At 44.1% G+C, this 23802-nt stretch overlaps 2 protein-coding genes across 2 annotated transcripts; one reads left to right on the forward strand and one right to left on the reverse strand.

The window, feature by feature from the left end:
• The first annotated feature begins 275 nt into the window (after positions 1-275).
• Positions 276-3970, forward strand: sgca (sarcoglycan, alpha). Its single transcript, XM_053414178.1, has 10 exons — positions 276-313; positions 579-707; positions 865-1016; positions 1979-2045; positions 2140-2338; positions 2421-2589; positions 2795-3003; positions 3124-3150; positions 3659-3841; positions 3940-3970. Exons 1-10 carry the CDS (start codon positions 277-279, stop codon positions 3968-3970), a joined length of 1203 nt encoding a protein of 400 aa, XP_053270153.1. The 5' UTR covers position 276.
• A 1919-nt stretch (positions 3971-5889) lies between these two features.
• On the reverse strand, positions 5890-21963 carry col1a1b (collagen, type I, alpha 1b). Its single transcript, XM_053413750.1, has 51 exons — positions 21701-21963; positions 20055-20246; positions 19454-19482; positions 19195-19230; positions 18437-18529; positions 17993-18064; positions 17801-17845; positions 17539-17592; positions 17197-17250; positions 16891-16944; positions 16647-16700; positions 16480-16533; positions 16326-16370; positions 16161-16214; positions 15988-16032; positions 15777-15830; positions 15066-15164; positions 14903-14947; positions 14719-14817; positions 14552-14605; positions 14357-14464; positions 13997-14050; positions 13779-13877; positions 13627-13680; positions 13425-13523; positions 13212-13265; positions 13048-13101; positions 12880-12933; positions 12710-12763; positions 12404-12448; positions 12215-12313; positions 11952-12059; positions 11439-11546; positions 11080-11133; positions 10901-10954; positions 10677-10784; positions 10493-10546; positions 10351-10404; positions 10078-10239; positions 9879-9986; positions 9541-9648; positions 9356-9409; positions 9111-9218; positions 8967-9020; positions 8752-8859; positions 8601-8654; positions 8248-8355; positions 7870-8149; positions 7597-7787; positions 7231-7473; positions 5890-7134 (listed from the first exon to the last, which is right to left on the reverse strand). The coding sequence occupies exons 1-51, from the start codon at positions 21780-21782 to the stop codon at positions 6988-6990; spliced, it is 4353 nt and encodes a 1450-aa protein (XP_053269725.1). The 5' UTR covers positions 21783-21963; the 3' UTR covers positions 5890-6987.
• Between the last annotated feature and the right edge of the window lie 1839 nt (positions 21964-23802).

Genomic DNA, 23802 nt, shown 5'->3' on the forward strand with positions numbered 1-23802 from the left:
CTTTAATAGAAAATACATGGGCATAAATATGTTATCTTTAAATCTACAATCTTATTGTGTTTTCTATATGTACAAATCTCAGTTCACCTCCAGCTTTAATAAAATAACTGATCATACAATCAGGGGCAATAGTCCCGCCTCCGATTCCCTCCACATTTCACACTGACGCCGTCCGGATGTTATTATAGGTGAGTGAAGTATAAATAGACCTGACGCGTCGCTGGCTGAGACCAAGCCCCTCTCCGCTTGCCCCTGTCAATCAAAAACCAAAACAAGATGGCAGGCTGCAGGAGCTGGGTCCTCTTCTTCACAGGCAAGTTTATTATTTCTATTCTATTATTTCCACTGCGTGAGACAACACAACAGCAGCAGGCCTCCATCCGGCTGGGGTATCAGATCTGTGGGGTTGTTTAAGTGTAAACATGATGTCAGCTGGGAAGGATCAAAGGCCCAACTGTTAAAACTCCAACATCAGGGGGAGGGGGGGGGGGGGGTCTTTTAACTGTTTAAAGCCAAGTTAAACTTTGAGAACATTCAGATTCATCTTTGTTCTTTTTCTCTCCACCCCGTCCTCCCAGTTTGTGCCGTCAGCTGGTTTGGGGCCGGGGCAGAGATCAAATTCACCATTCCTGTTGGGAAGTTTTTCACACACGAGCTGATGAGAGAAACTTTCCAGAACGACTTTGAGCCTTTGTCCAAACTTTACGGTGAGACCCCAAAGTCCTGAAGTTCAACCATTCGACAAAACTTAAACTGTGCAATTGTTTCTTATTGTGTGGGTTTATTCATCTGCTCCTCTCTCTCTTTCCCTCTCTCTCTGTGTGTGTGTGTGTGTGTGTATGTGTGTGTGTGTGTGGTATGAAGCCGGGTACTTGTATGATGACCCCATGACTTTTAAGTGCAACAGGCAGAACTACCCCGACCTCCCGGAGTGGCTGCGCTTCACCCAGAGGCATCCCTACGATAACGGCTTCCTGTACGGCACGCCAACGTCTCCGGGGAAAAGTATCATCGAGGTAAGATGTCATCATTTAAACCAAGACATGCACAACCAGGAAACATGTGATACTGTAATAAACTATGTAGAAAAAGCAAAATACATTTAAATATGTTTACTTCTTGTTTTCTTACTTCAGGTTCTTTATATTTGGTTAAATTTGTGTTTTCTTTTTATTTATACTTATTTATGATCAAGTTTATGGTTAAACTGTATCAATCATTTCTTTATCATAAGGGTTTGATAATAATATTTATCAGCCGGTATAAGATTTTTTTACTTACCTTGAGTATCAGCATCTGTCCCTAAAAATCCTAACCTCAACCGTGACCTCTGACCTTATTTAAATTATATTCTGACATCTTGTTTTTCCTGTTCCTGTGATAAACTTCTCAGACATAAATTTCTACTGCAGCTAAAATTAAGAAGAAACTGAAACATCAGTGGAAAACGTCAGGTTTCTTTTGAATTTCTCTCTGATTCATCAATAATTCAGCAAGAAACTGATCTTTGAAGAAGAAGAAGAGAAACACACATTTCTGAAGTTTCACTTTAGCCTAAAGCAGAATTTATTACAACTTGAAAACCAGCACTGCTCCATTAACATGTCGCCTCAGTTTACAGCTGTTCACTAGAACTCGAGTCTTTACCCTCTTCAGACTTCAGTTCATTTTAAGCTGTCTTCATCACACATGCATGAGATTCTTTTGCAGAATAAACTCAAAGCTTTAAATCTAACGTCTCATTTCTTTTGTACAAAGCTGCTACAAACCTAAAGAAAATACACAAAAAAATACAAGAAATGCACAAATCTTTATCATCAAAGTCACTAAAACAATTATTTTTGAACAGTCCAAGGTTGTACGAGACATTTTGTCTTTATTTCAACTCACTTTGGGCCTTCTTTATGGAAAGTTTAACATAAAAATTCCCTGTTACTTGGTTTATTATTCTAATTAACTGTTATGTCTTTTCTGACAGGTCTACGCCATGAACAAGCGGAACTATGAAACTACCAGACAAATATTTGTCATCAAAATCGTTGCAGGTATTTAAATCATATGGTAGATGTATAATGAACTGTACTGGTGATTATGAATGTTTTTTAAAAATATATATATATATTCTCATGTCTGGCTCAGAGAAGCTTCTGCCGTATCAAGCTGAATTCTTCATCAAGCTGAGGGAGATTGAGAAGGTGCTGCCCTCTGCTGTCCAGGATGAGATACAGCAGGATCTGCAGAAGCTGTGGGACACTGAGGCCTTGGAGATCCTCAACATGACCAACGCTCTGGACCGAGGAGGCCGAGTTCCCCTCCCCCTCGCTGGACACTTCGAAGGGTAGACCCGCTGATTCCTGCTGCCTCGGTGTGTGGACTGAAATGTGCGTTGGTTTAAAACCCCCTCTGCCTCTCTGTGTCAGTGTGTATGTGAAGGTGGGGTCCGAACAGTATTTCTCAGACTGTCTCCTGAGGGCCCTGACCCCCGAGTACCAGAGGCAGTGCACGTCGGGGGCCAAGGTCAAGATCCCTGGAGGCTGCAACTTCTGCAGCATTCCCAGCAACTGCATCAGCTGGTGCAAGATGGAGCTGGTGAGGCAAACTCACTTCTTCACACTTGTAACAAATGAAAATATAAAACACAAGATTTCTTCAATGTCTTAAATGTAAGATGTGGAAAAGTTATATCTCCTCCTCCTTCTTCCTCTCCCCTTCTCTCTCCTCCTCCTCCTCCTCTTCATCTTCTTCTTCTTTCCTCCTCCTCTCTCCTCCTCCTCCTCCTCCTCCTCCTCTGTAGTTTGATCTGACGAAGCGGAAGCCGGCTCCTCCTGCTCCCACCATCGGCTCCGGGATCCTGGAGGCCGCAGGGGACTTCATCCCCCCCGAGTCCCCCCCGAGCAGGGACTTTTTCCCGGACTACCTGGTGACGGTGATCGTTCCTCTGATCCTCGCCATCATCCTGTGTCTGCTGCTCGCCTACATCATGTACGGCCGACGAGAGGGAGTGTATGTATCTGTATCTATACCTCCACACCCCCCCCCCCCCCCCACCACACTAGAGAGACTTTCTAAACTCTTCATCGATCACATTGAACTTAGAATGATGTTCTTTTGTTTTTAATTCAGTGAGAAGAGGAATGCAAGGACGAACCAGTGAGTACAAATACTTTTTCATTGTTTTCTTACACTTGCTGTTACCTGACACATTTTTTTGGCAGTGGTGGAATGTAACTCAGTACATTTAATTAAGAACTGTTCATAAGTACGATTTTAAGGTGCTTTGATTAAAGGGAAATATACTATTTACTCCACTCAAATGAGCAATATTGATAATTGATGGATGGAATTATCTGAAAATAATTAATTAGCTGGTTGTCAGAGTAGAAATATTCAAATATTATGCAATTTTATGAAGATGTGACTCAGTCAAATGTAACAACAAAAACAAACAATACTCAGGTAAAGTACTCAAAGCTGTAGTTAAGTACTTAAGTAAAAAGTACATGTGACATCATTCTCATGGTAAAAAACACCACAAAAACTTTCAGAATCACAGTTTGAGTCTCATATTAATCTAATACTGTCTAATAATCTATATAAACTCACGTGAAGCCTTTAGAAAACCCACCTCACAGTGAGTGATGCTCTGTTTTCCTTGCAGGATCCAGCTGTACCACCACCACACCATTCACGGCAACACCGACGAGCTGAGGTCCATGTCGGGGAGCCGCGGCGTCTCTCCACCTCTGTCCACGCTGCCCATGTTCAACAGCCGCACCGGGGAGAGGGCCTCTCCGTCCCTGCAGTCCGACAGCCCCACCATCCCCCTCATCATGGCCCAGCAGTAAGACCCCCACCCACTGACTCACCCACTTTGATTACTCCTGTCACTTTTCCCTGATTGACTACCACACATTTGTTTTTCCTCCCCTGTCGGTACAGTGACCCCTACTGTGACACGCTGCCCAGGTAAACACACTCATCAGACTTCCTCCCATTCTTTATAACTGATGATTCAAACTGTTTTGTTTCTTTTCTTTTGCAGATAATAAGAAAACAGAGAACGTGTTGTTCATGCACCAGTCTGCTGCCACAGATCTAGATTTTTGCTGTGAGAAATGTGTTTTTTCTTCTTTGCCTCCATTTAAATAGCTGAAGCGTGCAGTATTCGTTATTCCACCATGTTTGATTATTAATAAAAATATATCAAAAGCCTCATTTACTCAGTCATTGTCCAATCACTTGTAATCTGACCTTTTTTAGAAAATTTACTTCCACACCCTCCATTGTACAGATGCCTCACAGAGCTCCTTGCTACACATTACACAGTGTATAAAAACAAAGACTTACTTCACAAGGCTCAATATTTGATTTCAAACTTAATGGAGGTCAGAAGCGTTTCCAAACTTATGTACAACTCCGGAGTCGTGTAGGAGCCAGACCACCTGTAGCCATACCATGTGACCTTAAAGCCTCAGGGTCTTAAAAGCCAAAATAACATTAAAAAAAAAACATGTTAGCTGAAATTTAAACCCCAAAACAACCTCAGAGCAACAGAAATGACGGAGAATCTCCATCAGGTTTCCGTAAAGTTATGAGAAAAGCACCAAACGCAGCAACAGCCACAGAACCGGTCCATCTGAGGAGCAGCGACTGAGGAAGTTCACATGCTGCTCCACTGACCACCTGATGGGAGTTGTGGATTCAGAGGAGGTGTGGCAGACACTGTCAGCCTCAACTTGCATTTAAATGTATGTGTGAGTGGTTCTCCCACAGTCCAAAGACATGCAGATTGGGGCTTAGGCTAATTGGTATAGATGATGAATGGATTTGTGTTAGTCTCAACCCACGATACAATGGTAGTTGGCTACTTGATGTGGCACTTCTGGTCCTTTTGTTTCCCAGACAAGATGGATGTGAGTTTAAAGTGGCCAACTTGGGGAAAAAAAGCAAATATGGCCCAAATACCCCAAAACAGATGTGGGTCACTTGTGGTAAGCATGCAGTGCTCTGAGCAAGGTGTCATCTGGCTGTGAACCTGAAGTGGGCCAGGTTCAAATGGCCCAAAACTCATTTAGGCCACCTCTGGTTGACAGCAGCAGTATTGCCTTAGCTCACTCTGGGCCCAGATCTGGTAAAACAGGAAGTGGGATGTGGGCCAAACCAAGTGGTTCTCAATGAATGGTCCGGCCCCCCCCCCCCCCCCCCCCCCCCCCCGATGAACAAGAGGTGTCATAAGAAATAAACACATCTGTGCAGATTCTCTGCCTGAGAGCTGAAGACTCAAACAACTCCTCAGTCTTTTCTCAGTTTCTTTTACATTAACCACTTTTGCCGTTGGGTGAGGTCAAAGGTTAAAAACCCCTTAGTGCAGCAGCAGGTTTCTGATCCTATTTGGTTCAGTGTTGATTTAAAGTCGCTGTTGTTGCACTGAGAGTCCAGAAGAGGTCACTGGTGTAGTTCTTCTTTTTGTTGTTGTGTGTTGGAGTTTAACACACACACACACATCTTCTCTCCTGTTAAAGGTGAACATTTATTTCCATGCAAATTCTTTAGCTTAGTTTAAGTCACATGCAAACTGATGAGGACAAAATGTCCGCTGAACAATTTTAGCTGTAATTCGTTCAAGGAAGACTTCTGATTGGATATTGGCCTCGTTTTCACTGCTGCTCATTAGAAACACATTCAGTGCAACTGCTGTGGAACAGTTGATTTGTACTTTGCTTCCGAGCCGGAACATGCACCGTCTTTTCTTTTAAAGTAAAAAAAATTGCAGCTTCAGTGAGGAGCACAGTGTTTTTTAAACCAAATCCTTAACCCCTGATTATTTTTCTTTTTTGTTTTGTTCAGTTTCACAACAGTTGCCAAACGGGACAGTGAAAACTCCGCCTCTGAGTAGACCACTTCACATGCTTTATTTCAGCACCCAAAATAATTAAAAACATCTCGATTTATTATACATGTACAAAATAAGTACAGAATCTCTCTTTTAAACCATGAAAAGTGGGTCTGCTTCAAATTTCTTTTTTAAGAAACCCTTGGCGGAAAAAAAGACATCAACAAACAACATAAACAACAGGGTGGGATGAAGTGTGCTGTTCTTTCTTTTAGTGAAGAGGAGGTTGGTAATTTTTTTTTTCCACAGGGGCAAACAGACAGAAAAAGATCAACACTGAACACACGGGCAGGGAAATGAGATTTGAACCAGTCACTTGCTTCTGTTGTATCTACAGAGACATGCGTAACATCTGCATCGACCTCTGTCGTCAAACCAACACTTAAGAAGAAAACAATTGCATTGCATAGACAACAAATCAATTTAGTAGCACCAAAGGTTCTGCAGGCATTAGTGGCAGAGATTACAGTATTGACGGCTTTTAGTTTCACCATCAAACACCAATAACTGGACCTCTTTGATTTAGTAATAGCACCTTTGAATGTTTTCTACTCCCTTGAATACTTGTTTGTGTAAAATATACCCTTTTCGTTTAAGAAAAAAACAAAACACGGGGGTGACTTCTTGTTATGAGGTAGCCATCTACGCATTGTGAGCCTCTTTGTCTTTCGGGTGTTTCTCTTTCGTGAATTTAGAACAAGGAGACACTTCACACTTTTTACAATTTATTTAACACCAGAAAAATGGTACATATCACTTGTTGTTTTCAATGTCCTTCCGCACGGGTGGAAAATGGCAAAAGTCACCTGTGTTTCATTGCCTGTGGAATCTGTTTCTTTTTTTTCTCAATCTCCAGGGGGACATTTTACACAAGTATATATTATATTCTTGTTGCCAGTGGAAACAAACGATTCTTTTTAAAGTGTCCTTGTGGTCGGTTTCAGTTGAAGTAACACCGTCTTCAGTAGAGTGGTTTTAAGCATGTGGACCAATGGCAGCCGAATGAGTTTTTGAATGCATAGAAAAAAGGATTTTAGAGATGACCGCTAGAAAAAAAAACAACAATGTCATGTCCATATTTCTTTCTTTTTTTTTTACAAGAAGCAAACGGGGCCAACTTCGACGCCAAATTCCTGATCAGGTGCACCAACATCCATAGGAGCAATGTCAATGATGGGCAGGCGGGATGTTTTTGATGTCTTGTAGTCGATGACTGTCTTGCCCCATGAGCCAGTGTGTGTCTGTGGAGAGGAAGAGGAGAAGAGGAGGTTAGAAGCAGCTCTGATTACCTGTGCACAAGTGCTACAAGGAGCCAAATCTGTCCTGGAGGAACTCACCGTGCAGCCATCCTCGCTGACGCTGTATGTGAAGCGGCTGTTGCCCTCGGCTCTGATCTCGACGTCGTTGGAGCCCTGGAGGAGCAGAGCCTTCTTCAGGTTGCCGGTGGCGGCGTCCATGTAGGCGATGCTGTTCTTGCAGTGGTATGTGACGTTCTGAGAGGCCTGGTTGGACATCAGGCGCATGAAGGTCATCTGGATGCTGACATCCTCGCTATCAGCTCCATCGGTGCCGTACTGGAACTGCAGAGTGGAGGAAAGAGAGGAAAGCATGAGTAACTAAACGTTATCCTGCAGTCTATCAATGGATGAGGAGGATTTCTGGAAGGTTTTTTGACTCTTTTCTTTTTCCCTCGACCTCCTCACCTGGTATCCACCGGTCATGGCCTCGCTGAACCAGACGTGCTTCTTCTCTTTGATGTTCTTGCTGTTGTACCAGTTCTTCATGGGAACGGTGGACTCGCTGGGGTAGACGCAGGTCTCTCCAGTCTCCATGTTGCAGTGGACCTTGATGGCATCCAGAGCAGAGCCCTGGTTGGGATCGACCCAGTAAGAGCCTGTAACAGAGACATTAAACATTGTGAATCAGAGCTTATCCTCATGCTATACTTAATCTCAAGGTCCCAGCCATGCACTCACCGCTCTTCCACTCAGGGTGGCACATCCTCAGGTCACGGCACATGCGGGCGGGGCTCTTCTGGGTACCATCTGGGCTGCGGATCTTCTCGACCTTCTGGGTCAGGGTCTTGAGGGTGGTGTCAACCTCCATGTCGCGATCCTGCATCATTTTGGGGTCGTCAGCGCGGTATCCTCCACGGAAGGGATCGGGAGCCTTCTCCTGAGATGGCTGGCTGATGAAGTCGAATCCGCCACCGGGAGAACCAGGGGGTCCGGCAGGGCCTGGAGGTCCGGGAGGACCCTGTTTGGAGGCACCAGGGGGTTTACAAGCTGTAGCTACTTTCAAAGTGTAGCATTTTACAAATCTGTGGATATAATGTAGACGGCAGCGCAACTTACAGCAGGTCCCATCTCTCCATTGCGACCACGAGGTCCAGGGGGTCCGATGGGTCCGGGCAGACCGTTCATGCCATCCTTACCAGGGGAACCATTAGATCCAGCAGGTCCCTATAGAGTAAACGCAATATGATGAGCAAGTGAAGAGACAATATCAATTGATAAGCATCATGCTGGTGCTTTTTATATTGTCCTGGTTATCATGCACTGTGTTTTATTAGTGATCATGAGTCAATGAAAGAATATCAAGTAAAAACTCATCAACGCTAAGTCCTGGATTGGTCTGGAATTGGTTTTATTCTGTGTTGAAAGTAAACTACCAGTAAAGTAAGAAATGTGACACTAGTTGTACTTACTCTGGGTCCAGCGGGTCCAGAGGTACCAGCGGGTCCTCTCTCTCCAGATGCTCCCTACAACCAGATGAGGACATCAACATCAAATTAATTGTTTCTGAAATCTACAAACTTTTTTTATTGCTTCTGTGTAATTTTGGAGACAGTTACTTACAGCGGTACCGGGCAGACCTGACATTCCGGTGAATCCTCTGTGTCCCTTGTGGCCTCTATCTCCAGCCTCACCAGCCTCTCCTCTGTCTCCCTTGGAACCAGCTGGGCCCTGAACAGAGACAACAGGAGGTCAAGGTTTCATCTCAGGCTCTGCATTATTTAAAAAAATGATGCCAATATGTGTAAATTATGAATATTGTGTAGAAATTAACGTACAGCAGGTCCACGGACACCAGCAGGGCCAGAAGGACCAGCAGGACCAGCGGCACCCTGGAGGACAGAGAGCGAGTGGGAAAGTTATCTTCTCAGTCAGGTTCCAAATGTACAATTTTTACATTTATTTTGTAAAGTTGAACTTACAGCCTCTCCACGGTCACCATTCTTGCCAGAGGGGCCGAAAGCTCCGGGAGCTCCAGGAGCACCAGGGGCTCCAGGGGATCCAGCATTACCAGACTCTCCACGGTCTCCCTACAGGGGGAGCAAACCTCCAGTCACACAATGCTAGGTGGCTTAAGGCTAACAGTCATGTTTATGCAGGACTCAAGCAGAAGCTTTTGTATTAAAATATTATTTGGTAAAGATTGTAAGAGGAAGAGGAAGGTTACCTTGGGGCCAGGAACTCCATCGCGACCAGGGGCACCATCGTTACCGGCAGATCCCTGTGGAGGAGCAATCATCACAGGGTTCGATGGTCAGCAAACCATTTGCTTGGTATCCAAGCTAACACAGTGCATCCTTAGCCAATAAATTAATAAGTGTTTTGTCCCTCCTGTCAGAGAATATCACGTACCTCGCGACCAGCCTCTCCGGTAGCACCAGACAGTCCAGGAGGTCCTGAAGGTCCAGGGGGTCCACGCTCGCCATGGACTCCAGAGGGTCCCTGCTTACCAGGCTCACCCTGAAGAGACACAAGAGAGGTTAGCGCTCTGCATGTAGGTGGACCGAGATATTGATGTGCTCAGGTGTGGTATATAATTATGAGCTGAAGTTCGTTCTACATTCATATACCTGTGTGTGCAGTACTGAGTTAATGCAAAGGAAACAATAAAAATTCTAGCAATATTGTGTGTTTTGCTGTTATTTAGCCCACAGACAATTTAGGATGCACTTTAACCAAAGGGTACTCACAGCGGGTCCAGAAAGTCCAGAGTTACCACGCTCTCCACGCTGTCCAGGGAGACCGACCATACCACGATTACCAGCAATACCTTGGGGTCCGGGAATACCACTGGAACCCTGCACAAAGAGACACAGCGAGCAGTGAGCAGGCAGAGAAATGAAAATACCTTGACACAACATCTAGTGCAAAGTCACAGCCGCAACTCACAGGGGCACCATCGGAACCAGCAGATCCCTTCTCTCCAGTCAGACCAGGGGCTCCAGAAGCACCAGCCTCACCAGGGCGACCAGCAGGGCCAGTCTCACCACGGCTTCCTCTTGCTCCATCTTTGCCAACGGCTCCGACGGGTCCAGCGGGTCCGGCAACTCCCTGGAATTGAAAGATGAGTCGAGATATTGAGCCGAACTGTGCTGAAGACCATGATGGTAAAATACAAACAGGTTGAAGACAACATCACGTGTTGGTTGTGATGGTACTTACAGAGGGGCCAGGGGGTCCAACTCTGCCAGCGGGTCCAGGGAAACCAGTAGCACCCTAAAAGCACACATACACAGAAATGAAATCCCAAATGGAACTTTAAAAGCAACTTTGCCAAATGTTAAAATGTTGATGGGATACTCACAGGAGATCCAGCACCACCACGAGAACCTTTAGGTCCAGGGGGTCCGTTAGGTCCCTGTTGACGGGAACATTTGCAGGTTAAAGAAGGACCACCATCCAATCATTTATCAGAAATTATTTTTACATATTTAGAAAGTGGGACCACATGCAAAGAACAGTAAGTTTCATCTGATTTGTGGGTCTACCTGGGGACCGGCAGCTCCAACAGGTCCAGAGGGTCCAGGGGCACCAGCATCTCCCTTGGATCCGGTGTCACCAGACTCTCCCTTGGCACCAGGCTGACCATCAGTACCCTGAGGTCGGAGGTCAAGAGACAACACAAGTCAGCACATGCTTCCTTAATCCGGCGCTGATCTCAGGTGTAATTTCACACAGTTGATTCCTGAAATCGAATTATCAAAGGACTTACAGGAGGTCCAGCGAATCCGGCGGGTCCTGAAGGTCCAGCCTCTCCACGCTCACCCTGTTGGAGAAATAATGGAAGAATTCTTGGGGTCATTCAGACGTAAGTGAGTCGAAATTAAATAAAGCTTCACTTTGTTTAGGTTTTTAGTCTGAAGCTAGGTATGTGCTGGGAGAAGAGCTTACAGGAGAACCACGAGGTCCACTGGATCCAGCGCCACCAGGGGCACCACCCTCACCCTAAAACGAGAGGGGACGGGGAAAAAAATCAGGTCAGCAGACAAATCAGTTGGTTGTAAATACTTATTTCACAGCTTAATCTGAGCTTGATGATTCATTATATTGCTTAAGATAATAATGAAGGATTAAGTACGGGAACATTTCTAAAACTGATCTCAGCTCTGTATACTGTGTTTATGAATAAAGCTGCTGGGACAAGTGATGACAGACTTGACTTAATTCGTAATAACATAACAAAGCCCAGGCATCGTGAACCTGGATCTGTCATAGTTGCAGGAGAAGAGAAAAGCTGTGTCCGGTCTCACCTTCTCGCCCTGAGCACCAGGAGGTCCAGGGACTCCAATACCACCAGACATACCACGTGAGCCGTCTTTGCCGAGTGCACCATCAGCTCCCTTGACACCAGCATCACCCTGACACAAGAACAAAGTCATGAAGGTCACTTTTGATTTGATAGTTTAGCCAGTTTTGATTCATAATAAAAACCTAAATTTGTCAGTACATAATATTTTGCTGATCAGATAAGTGAGTGTACCACTAGCATTTTGATATTCCTTAATAATCTTCATATTTTCTGAATTATTGTGTTTCCTGCCTTACATATTTTGGAGATTAAAGATATGTTTTTCTACCATGAGAACTCAACTAAATATCTGAAAGATGAAATGATGGGACAGAAAGGAAATCTCTAATTTCAAGTGAAACTACACACTGAGATAGATTTTCTCCCTTGTGACCAATAATTTTAACTGTCTCTCATTTGGTTTGGGTCACGATAAACCTAAATAAATTAAGTGTTGTATTTGTGCAAAACTCACTCTCTCTCCCTTGGCACCGGAGAGACCAGAAGCTCCGCGCTCACCGGGCATACCCTGCACACCGGGGAGTCCATTACCACCAGTGGCACCAGAGGCACCGGGCTCTCCCTGTACGCAAACACAAAAACATTCAATAATCACAGTATTTATCCGTCGATTGATCAAATCTACAGCAAGTCAAGAATCCACTGGACATGATCAGCGGACAACAACGTCAGGTAAATGTGCAAACGCTGTTACTATTTTTTTTTTATTGAACCAACCTTAGCTCCATCGTTACCACTAGGTCCGGGAGCACCACGGGCTCCAGTTGGGCCAACAATGCCGGAAGTACCGCGCTCACCAGGGAAACCTCTGTCGCCCTGAAGGAAAGAGCGGAGACGCGTCAGTCATGAGCCTTTTAGCTAAAGAGGAGCTGAGGAACAGTGATTGGATTTGGAGGAGATACTCACTCTGGGTCCGAATGGGCCAGGGGGTCCAGCCTCACCGTTGACACCCTGAAGAAGAGAGGGGAAGTGGAGATGGTTATCATGGATTCTGAATTACTGTGACAAATTTTGAGCAGCTTGATCCGCAATGAATCTCCAGAAAGGAGTATAATGACAAAATATGTGTGTGTGTGTGTGTGTGTGTGTGTGTGTGTGTGTGTGTGTATTAACTATATCCATGTTTTTATTTGGTTTATATCTGGCTCTGTATGAGATCTATGAATAGCAACAGATAGTTAAGATACAAAACCAATTCCCTGTGACTCTTACCTGCTCACCAGGCTTGCCAGTCTCACCAGTAGCGCCTTGGGGTCCAGGAAGTCCCTGCGCAAATAATGAACAAGAAAAATGTGTGATTAATATTTAGAATTGTGACACAGCTCAGAAACACAATAAAACAATTTTTACAGTGAAAGAAGTCAGGCTGCAGAGAAACCGACCTGGAATCCAGGAGAACCACCGGGTCCCTGCTCTCCCTTCTCTCCAGCAGGTCCCTGAGGAAAAAGAAGCAAAGTCAATAATGAGAAACCCTGGAATGGTCTTAAAGATGGGAATTTTTCCTATAAAATAAGCAATATGTGGCTAAATGAAGCAGATGAAAAACCTACAGCAATGCCGGAAGGTCCTGGTGCACCAACGTCACCATCTTTGCCAGGAGCACCCTGTGAACACCAACATGAGCCAAACCAATTATCAACAGCTTTTCGGCCTGATCGGCATTTCTTTTGAATTTAAATAAATTTACAGAGTTTGAAAATATACAAGTACTTACAAGAGCTCCAGTAGAACCAGCAGGTCCTCTCTCGCCGGGCTTTCCACTCTCACCCTGTTAACAAGAACACAGTCCACACTTACTTCTGCTGATTGAGGATTTTACATCACCTTAGCTGTAGTTTTGTTCCAGTTTGTGATCTTATATTTCAATGCAAACTTTTTAAAATTTTGCATTTGAAAGTAAACAAGTGGCGATGTTCTGTTTACTCACACCAGGTCCCTTGGGTCCGGGGAATCCCATGACTCCAGGCTGTCCTCTTGATCCAATGGAACCGGCAGGTCCGGAGCGGCCATCTTGTCCAGGAGTGCCCTAAGTGGGGAGAAGAAAGAAAACATTAATAATTGATCACAGCTGCAATCTTCTCCATTTAATAAAAAACTATATCAGATTCTACTAATGGCTCAGTACTTACGGTGGGTCCAGCTTTGCCATCAGGGCCAGGGCTTCCTGGGCTACCAGTCATACCCTATGAATACAGAGGATATGAGATTTACTGAGCATAATGAAAAACAACTGAGTTTTAGTTTCATCAACACAAATGAAGGAATATGCAGTAGAACTCACCTTGGATCCAGGAGCACCAGGAGCTCCGGAGTTGCCAGACTCACCAGTGGCTCCCTGAGATCCCATTTGGCCGGGGGCACCACGCTCACCAGGGATTCCCTGTCAAACAAAAGAAGAGTCAGGACAAACAATGGGGTAAGTCTATGTCCATTTTTAAATCTCTGCTACCGTGAATTTGACAGACTTACTACTGATATTGGAAAGGCCGCCTAACTCACCTTGCCACCAGCAGCACCATCAGAGCCAGGGAGACCACGTTGTCCAGGGCCACCCTAACAGGAAGAAGAGAGACAACAGACCATGTCACTAACTGTGGTGTCAATGCTCAGCAGTAAATCCCCTTGGGAATTTAGCATAGCGAAATTGTGCAAAATCCTCTGTATGAGCAGTGATAACAGGATGTAAAGAAGGAGATGTGATGTTGTGTTATTTCAATACAAAAGGGAAGTGTCATGGTCATTACAAATATTATCCTAAACATTTGGCCCATGATGCAGTTAAACCTCCTCCTTAAATCAGTGGCAACTACAGCATGTGACAGAAGTTTAGATGATGAAGGGAACGAGGGGGTAACGTACACGTTCTCCATTAGGTCCACGAGCTCCAGCACCACCGGGCTCTCCGCGACCTCCTCTCTTTCCCTCCTCACCAGAGGGTCCAGGGAGTCCCTGAACTCCAGCGGGGCCCTGGAAGAGACAGGAAGGTCATTGAAAACCAAGGTCTTCCATCGCGGGGTTATTTCCGAATATCAATATTTTGTTACTGAAACTTACACTATCTCCCTTGGCACCAGGCTCTCCCCTAGGACCGGAAGGTCCATGGTCACCCTTTTGGAAAAAACAGAGAAACGTTTTCATTCAAGTCTTCATATGATCCAGGATCTCTATAACACTGAGGAGCCATGTATGTTAAAACTCAAAATGCACAGTTGTGTACTCACATTGTTACCCTTGGGACCAAGAGCACCAACGGCTCCCTGAGCTCCAGCAGGACCACGGGTTCCAGGGAAACCAGGAGCACCAGCAATACCAGCGTTACCCTGTGGGATGGAGAATCAATAAGTTCGAAAACCTTAAATGCAGCAGATATGTGTCGTGAATGTGATCAATGTGCATGAGACTTACAGGAGCACCCTTGTTACCGGGGGCACCATCAGATCCGGGGTTTCCCTGATGAAAGAAGAACGACATAAAGTGTTAAACATGAATAATGCTAGATTTATTAATTTATGATATTAATTTTACAATGTTTGAAAGAGCGCATAGAGCGAGTCCAGTGTCTACTCACAGCAGGTCCAGCGGATCCAGCAGATCCTGGGTTACCGGGCTCACCACGGGATCCCTGGGGTCCCTCGGATCCACGGCCTCCCTGAGGGCCAGTCTCTCCCTGTGGTGGGAAGCAACAGGCTCATCAATATTGTGACTAATAATGGAAAATAAAACAAATGACAGTAAAATAGTCCCGACACTAATCTGAAACAGTCCTTTCCAAATTGTTTGTTTTTCTCATAGTAGCCCAGCTCTTGTCTCTTCAAATAGTCCAAGTGTGTGACTGAACAACAGGTGAGAGTTAGAGCAGCTGCAGCAGAGAGGAGGCGACAGGAAGTCAGGTCCATTTTACAGGTCAGCTGATGTCTTCTTGTGCCAACACATTTTGTTTTGTGTTTCCTCAGGGCTGACTCTGGAGCCTCGGGGGTGTCACTTATTTATTGAACTTGGACTTAATCTAATTTTCCTCCTAATGAGCATAATCAGGGAGATGATGAGACATTGAGACAAAGTGAAGGAGGGGCTGATCAATTAAAATATGGTTTCATCAATAACAACATTAGCAAAATAGATTTAACGAGGCAGACCACAAAATAGTCTGATAATTGATTGACATGAAGCAGGAGAGCAGAGAGTTACTGCTGCACTGGATCTATGGATAATTAACATACTAAGCCAATTGTCTATTGGGATGTGATGTGAAAGCTGTCTGGAGTATAAGGTCACCTACCTTAGCTCCAGCACCACCGGGGAATCCAGGAGGACCAGCGGGTCCAGTGGGTCCCTGAAAAATAAAGATGCATGATGTCAGCAGAGAAAATTTATCCTCAAAAACGTCCAAAGAATTCTGTGCTATCATCCCACAAGCATTCTGTATTAGTGTCACTATAAAGTTCTAAGTAGCCTGCATGAATCTGCAAGTTGCAAAAATACAAACTCACAGGAGGTCCAGAGCCACCAGAGTTGCCATCGTTTCCACGAGCGCCCTGGGGAGGAGGAAGGAAAACGTACGTGAGTCAAAAGATGACATTTTAAACTTTAACACATCTATGTGGCTAAAGATCAGAGATAAACAGAAACACAGGTGTTTCAGTAAAGAGATAAGTTTACTCACAGATGGGCCAGGGGGTCCGGGGCGGCCTCTCTCACCAGGGAGACCACGTGCACCCTGGAAAAGACAAAAACAGAACAAGATAAACTTCACAGTGCAATGGCATTTTTCATATCAGCTTTTCTATGCGAAAATCAACAAAATTGTTTGACATGAACCCAAACCTACCATGGCACCGGGGATACCGTTCTCACCGGAGGAACCAGGCTCTCCCTGTGGATGAACACAGGAGGAAATAAGAGATTAGACGGCTGTAACCTGAAGGTTCAAACTAAAACAAACGAGTAGATTTTGTCACGTAGAGCACATCCTGCTATCTCACCTTAGGTCCAGCAGGTCCGCCGTCTCCCTTGGCTCCATCAAGACCGCTGAAACCCTGTGGACAAAAATCAATGAGCATCATGAAGCTCAGTCACTAAGCTGCTCACGACGACAGCACAGGGGTTGAGAAAGGAGGATTTGGGGTGTTCGATGCTTTTCCGCACTCACTCTGTGTCCCTTGATGCCGGGGAGTCCGGGAGTTCCGGGGAATCCACGAGCACCCTGCAGAAGGACAACATGATTCATATTAGATTCAAATCTAACAGGATTTATTCTGAGTTTTGAGAACTAATGTTGTTGAATTATTTAAAATGACTCCAAAACAGATCATATGGGATATAGATACCAATACTATGGTAATGTTTTTTGGCTGACCACCTCTTGACCTTTGTCCTAAATGAGAATCACTCACCTGAGATCCAGCAGCTCCGCGCTCACCGGGGCGTCCAGGTTTTCCAGGCTCACCCTGTTGAAGACACACAGACACAAGGTAACGGGGTGTGGAAGAATCAACAAGAGATCCAAAATAAGTAAATAAATAGTCTCTTAATAGAGTTTATGACATATTATCAAATGATGCCAACGACTAGAACAACAGAACAAAGCAAAAAACAATATTTAAGACACTTTTAGCGCTGTCTTTCTGTAGGTCAAGTCTGAACATGACTCCTCGTAAACCAGGATAGACAGGGAAGGAAATAATCAATAAGTCACTTACATCATCTCCGTTCTTTCCATTGGGGCCAAGAGGACCGCGGGGACCCATGGGACCCTAAAAATACATAATAAATGACTTTATTAGCATCAATCAATTAATGCTGAATATTTACTTGGTAGAGTAAGGGAGTGGGGAGGGTGTGTGTAACAGGAAGTGGAAGAGAGAGAACAGGAAGTAACGTGTGAAACTTGGATGTAAATAACATCTTATTCATAAATGATAGTAATGTAGATTCATGGTTTTTTTTCGTTAATGTGGACAAAGCCTATGCTTTCAGTCAAACTCAACTTCCGCATAACAGCGAACTAAAATTAAATTATTATTTTGATTTGATATACTCACAGAAGCTCCGGGCTCACCAGGCTCACCAGAGGGTCCAGTGAAGCCCTGAGGACCCTGAAAGACAACGAGACAAACAGATCAATCCAACAGCTTCTCTCTCTTACGTTTTTATGCATTTATCCTGTGTCATATATCTGATGTAAGATGAATTAAAAAAGAGATGACAAATATTTAATATCTTTGGAAAAACTGTCAAATAATTACAGCACATTGCCAAAATGAATCACTGAGCTAGTCACGTATTTGATAAGAGAACACTTACAGGGGAACCAGATGGTCCAGGAGCACCACGAGGACCCATAGCACCCTGTTGATCAAGACACAAAAATAAAGCCTTAACAACTGACCAAACATGGAACTGGATTTCAAAAGTCTACTACTGACAATAATGTAAATATCTAAACTGGGAAATGATTGCTTCATATTTAGCAGTAAAGCAAAAAATCCTTCGTACCATTGGGCCGGGAACAGGTGGGCCACTGTTTGATTTGGAGTGGTCAGTGTAGCTCATCTGAGGAGAGAAGTTCTGCAGAGGACAAAACATAAAGGGTCAGTGACTGAGCTTCGTGGAACCACAATTAAAAAGTATTGTCCAGTGTGTTATTTTATACAGTTGCTGTGACTTGGTTAGTTGTGTAAATCCTATAGTAATGTATTCTACATCAGGAGAGGAGTATGACGTGCTAACGCTATCCTTTTGTTAGAGCTAGTATAAAATGTTAATAATGCTAAGATATTCGGCATCTTCCCCAAACCTAAACCCTGAGGACCAGGGAGCTGTCTGCCCTCCCGGCACTGAGATGCACACAGAGGAGATTACCCAGCTTCTTTACGCCTCTGATTCACTTCTGATGAAACCCAGATACATTTATAGATGTTCTGACTCTGTGATACTTACTCCGCCAAGGCCAGGGGGGCCAGGGGGGCCGGGTGGGCCAGGAAGACCGTCTTGTCCGGGGAATCCATCATTGCCAGGAGCACCAGGCAGACCCTGTAGACAAAAGCCAAGCAGACATGGTGAGTTGGTGATATTATAAAATATGTTATTCATTTTTTTATTTAGTGTCCAGTATATTAAAAGTGTATATGGCTTCACTTTAGATAATTTTCTCCACCTTTAATACACGAATCAGCTGTTTGTTTGAAGCACGACATTTTGAAAAAAATATATGAACATTATTCATATTAATAATAATTAAAACAATAATAATATTCATTTTAAATTTGTATTTTTGGTGTCTTCCTATCATTTTCAATTCCTTTCTAAACTAACTTGAGCGACATGACTTGAACTTTTAATGACCTGTTGACCTAATTATCAAAGGTCATCAGCAGCTTCATCGGTGTGTTGGGGCTCACTCAGGTTAACCAATACAAAGTACATGTTTTACATGTTTTAGTCACTAAATGGATATAACAAAGTAACATATTTCTAATAGTTAAGCATGTGCAGTGCATTCAAATGGCCTGATTTGTGCCAAAGTTGTACATGTTCCAGAAACTGAAAAGAAATGCAACAAATGCATCTGTCCAAACATTGCTCTTATCTGTCCCTATAGGTACCATAAGGACAAGACTTTAGTTATTATAAAAAATTAAACATTTGAATCTAAAGACAGACAATGATGGTAAGAGGTGAAGTGAACTGGAACCTACCCTGTCTCCCTTGTCGCCAGTGGCTCCCTGTTCAGGCTACGGAGGAACAGAAAAAGGGAGTTAGGCTGCGTCGTTGCCACGTTTCATTCAGACCATCTCAAATTAATTCATCTCAAATACAAACGGACGTAATGACCAACAAACTTGGGCCATGTCGCCTTCTCCAAGGAGAGAGATCATTATGATGTTCAGACACGAGAATCAAAGCTAAATACACATTAACATCAGTATCAGTGAAGATTAAAAAGGGGCAAAATACCTGAATCACTCCTTGGCCTTCTTCAATCCCTACAGAACCAACGGAGAAGAAAGTGTCAACACCTCTTGAACATTTATGAGAGAAACATTCGTAAATATGAACATTTACAAAAGGAAACGTGGCAGCAAAGGTGTTTGGGTGCAGATTAGCATTAAACTGAAGCTCACAGCTATCTACAGCAGGTCTAAACAAGAAGTCAGTGCTGACTCAAGTATGAAATACAGTGTGATTGTGAATCAAAAGTCGACCTCTTTGATTCAAAATCATTAAGTGGAAAACAGAAGTTGTTTTGGGAGAAATGAGACATGTGTAGGCCATGTCACAGCCTGCACAGGTAAGCATGATGATGACAAATAAAAAAATCACTGCCAGGCTTCAGGAAAGAGCAGGTGTAATCCGTTGTTAAAAGAATGCATATTGAAATTGAAATGAGGTAAATCCAAAGCGACTGAAAATCCTCAGGCAAGCAGGCAGGCTTAGGGCCTCAATCCATTCACGGCCCGGGAGCCTCAGATTGTCAGAGACAAGGCGGGAAGGCACTAGGTGGCGCCACAGAGCTTGTTAACCACACAAAAGGCTGAGGAGGATCAAGGCGCTGTACCATCATCGGGGCAGATGGGGCAGCACTCTCCCTCTGGGATGATTGGGTCGGCGCAGTCGGATGAATCCTCGCAGATCACCTCGTCGCACATGACGGTTCCACTGTCGCAGACGCAGATCTGGCAGGGCTCTGGTTTCCATACATCCTTGTCATTGTACAGCTGTCCTTCTAATGTGCAGCTGCTGAATGACACTGAAAGGAAAGGAGAGAACCGCGGTGAGTTTGGTAACAGTCAGAGTAAATATCCCCCCCCCCCAAACACAGAGTGATCAACTGGGTTTGAAGTTCTATGGGAGCCAGATGAGTCCCTGCACCAGACAAGACAACTTCAAACTCATGAAACTAGAGCTGCTTGGATCCAATGTGACACACAAAATTTAAAATTCAGCAAAGTAATGATTTATCAGTGTCACCTTCTTCTATATTGTACTTGCAATGAACTCTGATGTAAAGACCTGACCTCTGTCATGAAGCTCGGACCCTTTGGCCAATGTCTGTTTTTGCAGACAGCAACCTCTGACCTTTCTGTCCCTTGATCACTGTCATCCAGGCCACAGTAAGATTTCATCTGGAACACGTTTGTTTTGTGAGCAGAAACAGAGTTTTCTATGGAAGTTTAACATCAGGGATTGTTTTCTAAGTAACCTGGGCCTGCGTCAGGTCAGAATACAGAACTTCATGGAGCAGAAGGAACCACAAGTCATTATCCAACATCTGCTAGACTGCAGTGAAGGACTTGCTCCTGTGGAAAATAACTCTGGGCATAATCACATTTCAATCTTGTGGTCGGGAGTTTGAGGCCTTAGAGGAGCGAGCCCCGATGGATCCACAGTTCCAGTAGTGGCCACAGAGCTGCGCTGTTGGCCCACAGAACTGTGTCTTCCGCACCCTTCTTCTCCTGCTTGGTGATTAATTGATGTCTAGACCTTTTTTCACTGTCGACGTCAGACTTTAGCGATTTTTTCCACTGCTACTTTTTTCCAGCAAGTTTAATGCAAACAGGAAAAATTTTGTTTGATTGTGTATGGTAATTTCCCAAAACTTTTTTCCTGCAAAACCTTTTAAAGCCTTATGAAGCCAGAAAAAGTCCCCATTGTCACGTTTTGTTCCTCAACAAACTTTTGTTTTCCCCACTCTGATGAAGGTGAAGCTGTTGGGAGGGCAGGGACCTAAGGGGGGTTTGGGGAACGTATTGGCACAGGGTTGAAAAACCTTTCTCTAAACCTGATCTCCAAACAAATACTATCAAGATTTCATTCAAGGCATTTTCGCCCTTTTTCCTCCAGATGTCTTAAATGCTTGTGCTCTGCTTCAACTCTCCCTGAACCCACAATTCTGTCAGTGCGCTTCAGAGAGAACGCAGCTGCTCCCCTCGGGTCTGCGCTCCAGCAGGAGGACGCACATTGAGCGTGTGTCTGCACGTCAGGGGGAGAGCATCAAGCCCATCAGAACAAATCCAAGTCAATGAATTCCTACTGGCTTGCAGCCTCACTGGGTAACACCTCATCCTCATCACTGGAGCCAGGGATCCCGCATAGGAGAACCAGTCCCAGCAAACGGCGCAGCATCCTCGCGCTCTATACACATCTCGAGGGGGCCACAAGTCCCCAAAACAAGTCAAATCAAAGTGTGAAAGTGATACTTACTATCATCCTCGCCTTGACCTCTTGCCAAAAGCACTGCTGCGCTCAGCAGCAGCGCTAACCGAATATCCACAAAGCTGAACATGTCTAAATATTAGACATGTAGATTCTTTGAGATAAGGGGGAATCCTTTTTTTCCTCAGACACCACTCATGTACGGTAGGGTCCGGTCTTTGCGTTACTCCAATCCAGACCCTAGCAGAAACTCCCTACTGCTTAAACAAATGACTTAGCTTGGCTTTTATATGCCCAGAAGTTTTGGGGAGGTCCCGAGCGCAGCAGATCACTTGTACATGTTCAAGGGGCAGAGTCCCTCCTTCATCAGAGAGAGGGGCCGTCTTAAGAAACCATGTCACACAAGTTCACGTTTCAGCTCAAACGTGGACGATGAGCGCACTCGTCTTTTACGCACCGTCTCTCCACCGTTCAGACGTGTTCGTTCGCCCTCCTGTTCGCACTGGATTTTCATAATTGAAACTTTTGTCCTTTCGGCATCAAACCTGAGACAATGTGTCGCTGAGCTGATTTTCTATTGTTCGGCACTGGATGGTTTTCGTTTAACGCAGCAGGTCGCTTGCAGATTATCTCAAGTTTATTTCCAAAAGAAGCGGTTTTCGGTTATGCAGGAGGGTCTTTGTTTAATAGCTTACATTATATGTTCATTTGGACTTAATGGTTTCTTAAAAAAAAGGAGGAAAGGGATCAGAATGTTTGGTGATGCAGAATGAAGTTTGCGCATTTTGCGCACAGGGAGGAAACCAGATGGAGATGAAAACGTTGCCAAAAGCATTTCAAGCTTCAGTACTTTGAGACTAAATCATACAAGTGAAACATATCAACCTTCTTCTCAGGGAAGAAACACTTGGTTTAAAGCATCTGCAAGCAGCTGCAGATTCATCATGTCACACTGCATCCAAATAAAGTCTACCAACCAGACGTCAATATGAATTGTGAACATTTCCCAAGGCATTCATATGATGTATGTTTTTATCTTTTCAATTAATAAAATGTGCCAATATAATTCATCATTTCTGTCAATCCTTCAAAATCAACAGTTATCAAAAAGCACAGAAAAGAGATTAAAAAAAAACATTGTACGTCAACCTGTGCAAAAATCCACCTTTCCAAAAGAGGCATGGCCGTCCCATGATGTTAGAGACAGGGAGGGAGGGAAGGAGGGAAGAAGGGAGAAGAAAAATCTGGCAGATCCACAAAGCATTCTGGTTACACTGTGGACACGTTGCAGCTTCTACAACTACAGAATGGCCTGATTCGAACTCTGAGTTAACCTCTGCTGCCGTCTCCTCCTGACAGTCAAACCCAGTGATGCTTTCCCGTCTTCACTAGTTCGACTCAATGAAGGATTCGGACAGTAGACATTTAAGAAAATGTAGAAAGTATTACAATTAAACAAAGAAGCATTAACACCATGAAAGAAAAATGAAGGAAATGTTCCAAACGAATAAACTCAGTTGCAAGAGAAAAAATTTGAGGCAATGCATTTTAGTTTGCATGAAAACATCATACTAGCTATGAGATTTATCTTTTTCCACATTATCATGAATTCATCATTAAAAAGATGCACAGCACCCCCCCAAAAGAAACTAGCTAAACTCATTCAGATCTGACACAACACAACCACAGAATTCCCTGTGGACGTTTGTCTCCTCCACGTGTGCACACTCAGCACAAACTTTGTGTTATCTTCTCTATGTTAGTTAGAAGCTCGGCTGCTGAGAAAATGAATAGTTTCCAGGCAAAACATGTGTGGTAAGTGATTTTGTTTGCACTAAGTAGGTATTTTTTAGTTTTGTTTTTAGCACCTGTTGCTCATCTAATGAAAGCAGCACGTCTGCTCAAACACCTGACAATACAGAGACAGCTGTCAATCTTCACCTCAGCGACGCTACACATGTTTCTCCTCACCCTCTGTCTGAGGGAGGCTTATATAACAAGAAGATGATAGTGATATGTAATGTACACTGATATCTGCATTATGTGCATCTTCTTCGCAATTACAGGAGCATTAAAACTGTCCAGCATCTTCGCTATTTGATGATGATAATATCAATATTACTGCAGTATAATATTCATAAATTGCAATA

The sequence above is a fragment of the Pleuronectes platessa genome, chromosome 21, assembly GCF_947347685.1.
Source record: "Pleuronectes platessa chromosome 21, fPlePla1.1, whole genome shotgun sequence".
Taxonomy (NCBI): Eukaryota; Metazoa; Chordata; class Actinopteri; order Pleuronectiformes; family Pleuronectidae; genus Pleuronectes; species Pleuronectes platessa.